At 40.2% G+C, this 10,730-nt stretch overlaps 1 protein-coding gene across 1 annotated transcript; it reads right to left on the reverse strand.

The window, feature by feature from the left end:
• Positions 1 to 244: 244 nt before the first annotated feature.
• Positions 245 to 1,003, reverse strand: LOC127113485 (secreted RxLR effector protein 161-like). The gene has a single exon (XM_051046496.1). The coding sequence runs from the start codon at positions 1,001 to 1,003 to the stop codon at positions 245 to 247; it is 759 nt and encodes a 252-aa protein (XP_050902453.1).
• Positions 1,004 to 10,730: the final 9,727 nt, after the last annotated feature.

Below are 10,730 nucleotides of genomic sequence, written 5' to 3' on the forward strand. Positions count from 1 at the left end.
GGCTTCTAAAATTCTTTACAAGACAGAAAAAAGCGACTCTTTGTAAATTTTTGTATTTTCATTAGAGTACATTCTTGGTCTTTATACAGACTCATAAACTTCAGCTATTCTAGGAAATATAATAATTAGTAAATACTATTAATTTGGCCACTGTCTCTTGACCTTCCAAATCTCTCCATTAACTTATTAATAAAACTCATTAACTATAGCATTAAAGTTTATTCAACAAAACTCCTCTGTAAACTTAAATGTTTCTTCTATTCATCATGCATATCAATTTCTTGCCTCTGTCGAAGATTTCTTTTGATAGTGGTTTTGTGAAAATGTCTGCTGCTTGGTCCTTACTTGCTACATGCTTCAATTCGACATTTCCTTCCTTCACGTGTTCTCGAATGAAGTGGAAGCGAACGTTAATGTGTTTGCTCCTTTCATGGTTTACTGGATTCTTTGCTAACTCAATTGCTGACCTGTTGTCAACTTGTATTATTGTTTCACCTTTCTGTTCTAGCTCCATTTTACTCATCAATCTTCTGAGCCATATTGCATGACAAACGCACCAAGATGCTGCTACATATTCTGCTTCACATGTCGAAAGTGTTACTACTGGCTGCTTTTTAGAAAGCCAAGTGAATGCAGTATTTCCCATGAAGAACACATATCCAAAAGTGCTTTTTCGATCGTCTATGTCTCCGCACCAATCACTGTCAGAGTAACCAACCAACTTGTATTTGTCTGAATTCGAGTAGAACATCCCAAGTGACATTGTTCCTTGGATGTACCTCAGAATTCGCTTCAATGCTTTCCAATGTGTGTAAACTGGCTCCTCCATGAATCGACTTACAATGCCTACACTTAATGAGATATCTGGTCTTGTACATGTGAGATAGCGAAGACTTCCTACCAAACTTCGATATTTTCCTACTTCGACACGTTCTCCTCCATCAAGTTTCGACAACTTTGTTCCTGGTTCCATTGGCGTCGAAGCCGGATTACAGCTTTCCATCTTATATCTTTTCAAGATTTCTTTTGCATATTTTTCTTGTGAGATGAAGATTCCTGTTTCTTCTTGTCGAACCTCCAGACCAAGAAAGAATCTCATCAGGCCTAAGTCTGTCATCTCGAATTCACGTGTCATTGTACTTTTGAATTCTTCTATCATCTGATCATTACTGCCCAGAAAAATAAGATCATCGACATAGAGAGCAACAAGTAATACATTCCTTCCATTTTTCTTCACATAGAGGGCATGTTCGTACGGACATTGCTCGAACCCGTTCTCCTTGAAGTATGTGTCGATACGTGTGTTCCATGCCCGCAGTGCTTGCTTCAGCCCATATAGCGCTTTCTTCAATTTCAGTACCTTCTTCTCTTCTCCAACTTTCATGTACCCGAGTGGTTGTTCAACATAGACTTCTTCTTCTTCTAGTACACCATTCACAAAAGCTATTTTGACATCCATTTGAAATATTGTCCATTTGAATTGAGCAACTTGAGATATGAGTAATCGAATTGTCTCCATTCTTGCAACAGGTGCAAATACTTCGTCATAATCAACTCCTGCTTTCTGTTTGTATCCCTTCGCAACAAGTCTCGCTTTGTATCCTTCTATTTCTCCTTGAGCGTTCATCTTTTTCTTGAATACCCACTTTACACCAATGGGTTGACTACCTTTTGGTAATTCAACTAGCTCCTAAGTGTTGTTGTGGATAATCGCCCTCATCTCTTCGTCCATGGCACTTTTCCACTTCTTGTCTCGTACTGCTTCTTCAAAACTGATGTTTTCAGCATCTGCCAAGAGACATACAAGGTGCACTTCACTTGTCGAATCATACAGATCTTGCAAACTTCGCATTCTGGGTTGTGTAGGTTCATCTTCATTGTCAGAATCTTCAAGTTTTGTTGAAATGTTTGGTGGTACAACGACAAATGATTCTTCAACTTCGACGATAGCTTCTGTCGAACTGCTCCAGTCCCACTTACTTGCTTCGCTTATTCGAACGTCTCTACTCACCATCACCTTCTTTCTTATGGGATCAAATAGCTTGTACCCTTTTGTTTTCTCATCATACCCAATGAGTATGTATTTCTGACTTTTGTCTTCAAGTTTCGTTCTTCGCTGATCTGATACGTGTGCATAAGCGACACTTCCAAATACTTTGAGATGAGAAACTGTTGGCTTCTATCCGCTCCATGCTTCTTGTGGTGTTTGATCTTCTAACTTCGAATGTGGACATCGATTCTGAACATAAATGGCACATTGTACAGCTTCTGCCCAAAATTCCTTTGGTATGTTCTTGCTTTTAAGCATTGAACGAACCATGTCAAGGACTGTTCGATTCTTCCTTTCAGCCACCCCATTTTGTTGAGGTGAGTATGTTGCAGTTAGAAGTCTCCTTATACCCTTCTCTTCACAATACTTCATAAAGGCTGTCGAAGTATACTCACCACCTCTATCAGATCGAACTGCTTTAATGTGTCTGTCGGTTTCCTTCTCCACCATTACTTTGAACCTTTTGAACACCTCGAATGCTTCAGACTTTTCTTTCAAGAAATAAACCCATGTCTTCCGTGAGTAATCGTCGATAAAGGAAATAAAGTATCTTTTGCTACTGAAAGATTCTGGCGTGATTGACCCACATATGTCGGTGTGAATCAATTCAAGGATATGCTTAGCTTGATATTCTGCCTTCTTTTGAAATGAAGTTCTTGTGTGTTTGCTAAGCACACATTCTTCACAGAACTTTCCTTCATAATCCATATCTGGTAGTCCATGCACCATGTTCTTTTTCGCCAACCTTTTTAAACCAGCATGATGTAGATGACAAAAGCGTAGATGCCATAGTGACGCTTTGTCTTCGACACTTACTTGTAAACATTTTTCTCGAATGTTTATCAGATTCAGTTTGTACATTCGATTTCTCTCCATTTCGACACGAGCAATCAGATGTCCCAGCTTGTCCTTCAAATGCAGTATCCGTTCTTTCATAAGTATCGAATAACCTTTTTCTGTAAGTTGTCCCAAACTCAAGATGTTGGTCTTAAGATTTGGTACATAATAAACATCTTGAATTGATCCAATCAACCCATCCTTCTGCAACTAACGGATCGTTCCTTTGCCTTCGACCTTCACTTTCGATGCATCTCCGAAAGACACATTTCCATCTTCAATCTTTCTCATTTCTTTAAACAAGTGTTTGTGACCACACATATGGTTACTTGCTCCTGAGTCAAGATACCAAACATTGTCATTTGAGTTGATCTCATTTTGAGCCATCAAGAGAAAACCTTCATTTGCTTCAGCTTCCAAAGTTAGGTTGGTTGTTTCTTCTACCTTCTTTTCGATTCGACAATCTTTTGCAAGATGTCCCACTTTATCACAGTTATAGCATTTGAATGAGTTATAATCCTTCGCATAATGACCATACTTGCCACACTTGTAGCATTCAAAGTTAGAATGGTTCGACCTACCACCTCTTTGACCACGTCCTCTGCCACGCCAATTTTGCTGGCTCGACTGTCCTCTCTCGAAGTTGCTGCCTCTACCACTTTGACCACTGTCACGTCCTCCACGACCACGTCCTCTTCCTAGAAAATTTTGAGAAAAGAGTACCTTTTCGTCTTTGATTTGCTCCTTGGTTTGATTTGCGTCCTCTACTCCTTCTTCCTTCTTTTTCATCTTACGTTGTTCGTGTGCTTCGAGGGAACCAGCGAGCTCTTCGACTGAGAGCTTCGAAAGGTCCTTCGACTCTTCTATTGCACACACAATATTCTCAAATTTATCTGTTAAAGATCTCAAAATCTTTTCAACAACTCGTGCATCAGTTACTGTTTCGCCATTTCTGGTGAGTTGGTTCACCACCTTTTGTACACACGTGATGTAGTCAGATACATTTTCTGACTCCTTCATTTGCATTCTCTCCAATTCGCCACGAAGTGTTTGGAGTCGAACTTGCTTTACTCGATCTGCTCCTTTGAACACTTTCTCTAGCGTGTCCCACGCTTCTTTCGACGTAGTCGAACCGACAATCTTTTCGAAGCCTGATTCATCAACAACCCTAAACAGCATGTATAGTGCCGTTTTATCCTTCGATCGCGTCTCTTTCAACGCCTTATTTTGAGCTGACGTATATCCCACAATATCTGTTGGTTCTTCAAACCCATCTTTGGTCACCTCCCACGCGTCTAGAGATCCGAGAAGAGCTTTCATTTGGATACTCCAGTTTTCGTAATTTAACTTCGTTAGCCGTGGCAACGACATTTGATTCATCATGTTTGCCATTAGCTCTGATGCCAATTTGACAGAAAAAAGCGACTCTTTGTAAACTTCTGTATTTTCATTAGAGTACATTCTTGGTCTTTATACAGAGTCAGAAACTTCAGCTATTCTAGGAAATATAATAATTAGTAAATACTATTAATTTGGCCACTGTCTCTTGACCTTCCAAATCTCTCCATTAACTTATTAATAAAACCCATTAACTATAACATTAAAGTTTATTCAACAATACCAACAAGCTTTATAGTTTCTAACACAGTAAAACCATCATCATATACAACTTCATCTCCAACTTGTAGCAAATAGAGCTTTCAATATATACAAAACAAATTTCAATCCATTCTGCAGCATTCACATCATTGGATCCTCGTGGCTTCTGAAATTCTTTACAACCTCAATATTTTGCAATTGAACAACTTGTATTTCAACATTTTTCGATAATGAGTTTTAAACCATTGAAGTTTCTTCACATAAATCATCATTTACTTATTCACACCTGATGGCACTCTGTCATCAAGTTTTTTTATTAAGCATTTATAGTTATTTTAATCATGTTTCTGTAGCGGGGTATTCGTTACCATTAGAGATATTGACTAAATCCAAGGTAAATCATACAAGTCGAGTCGCCACCGCACTTCTATTTATCCAAAGGAATGGTTAGAAAGCGAACAAAAACCTAAAAGTTTTATCGAATCAAAAACTAGTAAAAATGTCAGAGATCTGGGTAAGGGGGTTGGTTATGCAATGGTTATGCAAAGGTACTCCTAGGGAGCCCTTTTCACATTTGTTGCAGAGGTTGTTGTTTTTTTTTTGAAAATTTATTTGTGCAAACATGATTGAAGGGATGAGAAAAGAGTGTATGTTTATCTAATATACTACTTACTAAAAGAAGGGTCAAAAGAAAATGACTCGCACGGACGTCGCATCCACTGCATATGTATCTCATCTGAATCTGAGAATCAGAGTCTTCGTAGCTCGGCTACCTATGGGTTAAAGAGGAGTGTGCTCGCTAAGATATCGCGTCTTATGCCTACGTATCTCATCTGGGATGAAAATCAGAGCAAAACGTAGTTCGACCACCTATGGGGTAAGGGTTGTGTTTTAGGGTGAACGACGTTACTACGCAATCTACCAGATGCTCGACCTTTGGAGACTTACTCGCCTGTAGTAGAAGGAGATAACGTGTTCTTAGGAGAAGAAAAATCAATGAGTTTGGGGTGTTTAGGGATGCTCATGCAAAAGGCAGTCCTAGATGAAGGAACCGCGTTACCTTAAATGACATGCCACAAGAGGCTATACGAAACCTAAGAAATTGGTAACATGCGGGAAAAGTAAAGGGATCGAGAGATCTACCGTACAGATAAAGATCCGAAGTAACAGCAATTAAAGAGATAAGAAACCCAGAGATCTCTCAAGCTAGCACCATCAAAGAAAGTGAGTCAATACAGGTAATCGGAATAAACCTCCAGGTGGTATCCCACAAATAAAGTGGAACACCAGGCAAGCCATCTCTGCAAGAGTCATATGAGCCCTCACAAAACAAAACTCAACAAACAGGTTAGAGAAACAAGATAGGGTAATCAAGAGTTGCCCCCAAATCAAAATGTAACCACATGAATCATGCCATTAAAATTCACAAAAAGCTCACAAAAAGCAACCAAGGGTAGGAGGCCTAAACCTCTTGTCAAACACATGCATCAAAAGGATATCCAATTCACCCATAATACCTCATACATTCAGAGCATTCAAATTAAAAGCATAAAGTAATGGGAATAAGGCAAACCTGACTGGAGAGATCGAATGAAATTGAATTGCCCGGTTGGGTTTGCAAAGCACTCTTAGGGTTTATATGAGAGGGAATTGGTTCTTTGCCGATGAGTTCCCTTCAGTCTCTGGAGGTTGCTCTGAACTCTGTTAGCTCTTCTCTCACTATGTTTTTCCTGCCAGGGTAATAGGAATAGAATGAAATTTTGTTTCACTGAAACTCTGAATTTATAACCTGATTTTTGTGGACCTGTGGGCTCAAATGAGAGAGGCCCAAGTCCAAAATTTTTCTGTTATATTTTATTTATTTATTTAGCTATTTATTTATTTATTTATTGTTATTATTATTTTATTTTATTTTGTTTTTTCGTTTTTTTTAAACACGTGGGCTTCGCCTAGCGAGCATGACAGTTCAAGAAATTCCTCTGAGCGTAGGTGATTCCGGTGGCTTTTCTTGGGACTCGCTAGGCGACCCATTCTGCTCGCCTAGCGAGCATGACAGCTCATGAACAAACTTTTGCTCCTTCAAGATTAACGTTTTGATTGACGAATATACCCCATTTGAACCTGTTGGAAGTATCTCAAGTCATTCCCATGTGTTGACTGATCATCTAAATAGAACCCACAAAGTGTCTTGGATGATACTCAAGCTTCAAACAAAAGATGTTAGTGACACATTTTTGTGCTTTTGGTTAGTAAACAAAAGTAAGAGAAACAATGATGTATAATTCAAACATGCTTGGTGATCTCAAACCAATCACAAGGAGTCCCACCCAAAGGCAAAGGGAACCAAGATGCTAAAGATCCTTGAGGCAATGCAAATGAAATGTTATGATGCCTTGAGGGATCTTAGGGTCAAAATTGGGGTCTTACAGATGCCCCTATTTAAGGTCATTCTAGCCGGAGAAGTGAAGGTTAAAATCTTCGTCTCGACGGGGTAGAATGGGCTTAAATAATAACAAAGAGACGAATTTTGGTCCCTAAGAGACCTCATGATGCAAATGTAGGTATGAAAAATGGTAGCACTCCGTGGAGATATGTGTCCACAAAAGCAAAGAAATCAGAAGCCACTGATAATCCATATGAGCAATTCACTCCATGGGACCAACACCCTGGGGACTCTCCTGGGGATAGAAAAGGGATAAAAATGCACGAGCAGGTCACGACTCAAAGCGTGGGGAACAGAATTCCAAAGGGAAAAGATCCAATGGAAAGACTCGAGCTGACTCGAAGATGCATGTATTGGGGAATATGCCAATACAACAAAAAACTATCCACAGCGGATACTTCGGATAAAATCCGGATGAAAACAATCCACTAAGGGACTTCGCTGGGGATGTCCACAAGGACACTCCTGGGGAAGCAGCGGGACGAGGTATTATCGGTTACTGGGTAATAAGCTCAAGGAGACATGTGATCTGAACGCCAGGTATGAGGGTGAGAGATACAACATGCTCAGGAAGAGATGAATATCCAAGACCGGCATAAGGGTGAGAGATATCAAAACTTCAAAACGTCTGAGGAAAACCTAAAAGGTATACTTCAACTCAGGGATTCTGACTCCACATGGGACAAAAAGTCATAATAGGGAGCAGAGAGGAAGGAACACCAGGGATACCGGTTACTGGGCATATAATAGGTGACCAACCAAGGCGTGAATTGGGGAATATTCCCAAAACACTCATCATCCAAAAGAGGGCTAAAAACAAACTCGCTTACAGGATGGATATTCGACTCCACAAAGGGGATACGAATCTTACTCAACAGGGGAAGAACAAAAGGCTTCAGATCCGAGAGTGCATGAGATATACTATCTATTACCGTCAGAACGTAGATAATATACTCGCATGGACGATTATCCACAACCGGTTACTGGGTTAATAAAGGATAAATCGATCGAAAAGAAAAGGCATCGGGATACCGAAACTAAGTATATAACGGTGACCAATTCAGGGGAGACACAATCGTTACCAACAACAACAAGGTAGACGAGAGATGACCCGCTGGGGATAAATTGCGTAATCAGGGTAATTATCCAAGCAGATGAGGCGATATCATCACGGAATATTGGATGAAGATAACTGTCACCAATTAAAGATGAGCAAAAATAGTTACTCTGCAAAAAGGGAAGAAATAGGGTTTACACCTATCGGTATGAGGGTAGAGAAACACAGACTCCGCCGGGGATAATAATTACTAATTATTGAGTAATTATTCATTTACCACAGGGAAACAGGAAAAGAGTCTCAAGAGACCGATCTAGGATCAAACTAGATAGGCACACCAAATCAAGACTTGTCCCGGTGAGGATATAACTCAATGGGGGAAAACCATCCCAGTATATGTGTTGGAAAGGAACAAAAACAATCAACATCCACGAGGATATAACCCGGTGGGGAATATGGAAGAAAGGATAGACGCTTTCTGCTTATGGAGCTGACTCTATATGGAGAGATCAGACACACGTCTGCTTGGGGAAGTATATCACCAAATAGCAGGAGACAACAAACAACGATATATGGCAAAGAATGCAACATGAATATCTGAATGTTATAATTATGCATGTATATGCATGGTTTATGTACGATGTATATTGACAAACAGACATATTTAACACAACCAGGTCCAGGAATCAACCACCCGGTACTACATCTCAAAAGAGAAAGCCAAGTTCACCGGAGAGTATCCAATCTACTGAGGATCAGAGATACCAGGAAGCAAAGAACTCTGCAGGGGATGAATCATCAATCATTCCAGCTGGGGACGAGAGTTATCACAGACAAGGTCCACCACACCAACAACTCTACTGGGGAATCTATCCGAGGAGATAAAGGATTTATCGGGATCAACCACCAAATACCGCTCTTGCCCAAAGAGATCCAAGCTGCTGAGGAAGAAAGATGGCTACTCTGCTGAAGGGAAGAGAGGTGACTCTCAACAAGCAATCCACTTGGTAGGATAAACCACAAGGGGTTCCGGAGGGAGGAGATACAATCATGCTAGGAATATGGACAAAAATCTTGCCCTATTGGGGGATCGTACCACCCTTGGGAGAGCACTGAGGATCTCCTAAGTATCCTTTCGTCATTGTGAATGTTCACTTTGTTTAAAAACAAATTATAAAAAATTTGATTGTTTAAAACAATGATATTTTCTTAATCAAAACATGCAAAACATTTGTTGAATAAAAACAGATAAGAGTGCCAATAATTGGATAAAAGGCTCAAATTTATTTGATAGAATGGTAGTCTGCGAATGGCAAGACTCCATAGATCTTTACAAATTTGAAATTGGTGATATATATTGGAAAAGGGCTACATTGAACATAATGACCATTTCTCCACCAATTCTGAATTCGATGTATTTAAAGCTTTGGCTGATAATGAGCAAGGATCTCTGACGGACGACAGTTGTAGAACAAAGTCTTGTCAGGATGCAGTTACTTGCCAAATCCCTAATTTTTGCCTAGATTGCCCCAGGATGAGGTACTCAATCTAGCGGGATACCTATATTCATTTTTCATGTCTCTAACTTTTGCCTGGATCGCCCTTTCGGGTTTTCAATCCACCGAGCCGCCCTTTCGGGTTTTCAACTTAGCAAGCTATTTAGTTTTTATTTTTTTAGGCGAAGTATTTCTTGACTGCATCTGAATTCACAGGACGAGTGAAATCCTCCACATCCATAGTTGTAAGTATCAAAGCACCGCTTGAAAAGGCTCTCTTAACAACATACGGACCCTCATAGTTCGGAGTCCACTTGCCTCTGGAATCGGGCGCGAAATACAAGACTTTCTTGAGCACAAGGTCACCTTCTCGGAACACACGAGGCTTGACCTTCTTATCAAAAGCTTTCTTCATTCTCTGCTTATATAACTGACCATGGCACATGGCAATCAATCTCTTCTCTTCAATCAAGTTTAGCTGGTCATAACGACTCTGAACCCATTCAGCATCAGTCAACTTGGCTTCCATCAAGACTTTCATTGATGGGATCTCCACCTCTACTGGGAGTACAACCTCCGATCTTGACTTAGCGATCATGTCGTCAACGTACACCTCAATCTCCTTGTGCATCATGTCATGGAACAAGGTAGTCATAGCTCGTTGATACGTGGCTCCGACATTCTTCAAACCGAAGGGCATCACTCGATAACAGAATGTTCCCCAAGGTGTGATGAATGTTTTCTTCTCCATATCCTCGGTGCCATTTTAATCTGATTATATCCGGAAAATCCATCCATAAACGAGAAGACTTTGAATTTAGCTGTATTATCTACCAACATATCAATATGTGGTAGAGGGAAATCATCTTTCAGACTAGCTTTATTCAAGTCTCTATAGTCCACACACATCCGGACTTTTCCATCTTTCTTAGGCACGGGCACAATATTGGCCACCCATTGAGGATATATAGAAGTCACCAGGAACCCCACATCAATTTGCTTCTGAACTTCCTCTTTGATCTTCATTGCCATATCAGGATGAGTTCTTCTGAGCTTCTGCTTTACAGGCACACACTCAGGTTTCAAAGGTAGGAAATGTTGCACAATATCAGTATCTAGACCTGGCATGTCTTCATACGACCAAGCAAAGACGTCGACATATTCTCGTAACAACTTAATCAACCCCTTCTTAACAGATTCTTCCAGAAGTGCCCCAATCTTTACCTCTCGCACACAATCTTCAGACCC

This window comes from Lathyrus oleraceus, chromosome 1, assembly GCF_024323335.1.
Source record: "Lathyrus oleraceus cultivar Zhongwan6 chromosome 1, CAAS_Psat_ZW6_1.0, whole genome shotgun sequence".
NCBI classification, from domain to species: domain Eukaryota; kingdom Viridiplantae; phylum Streptophyta; class Magnoliopsida; order Fabales; family Fabaceae; genus Lathyrus; species Lathyrus oleraceus.

Coding starts and splice junctions, on each gene's coding strand:
- LOC127113485 (XM_051046496.1), bottom strand. CDS start 1,003: ATGGAAAGCTGTAATCCGGCTTCGACGCCAATGGAACCAGGAACAAAG.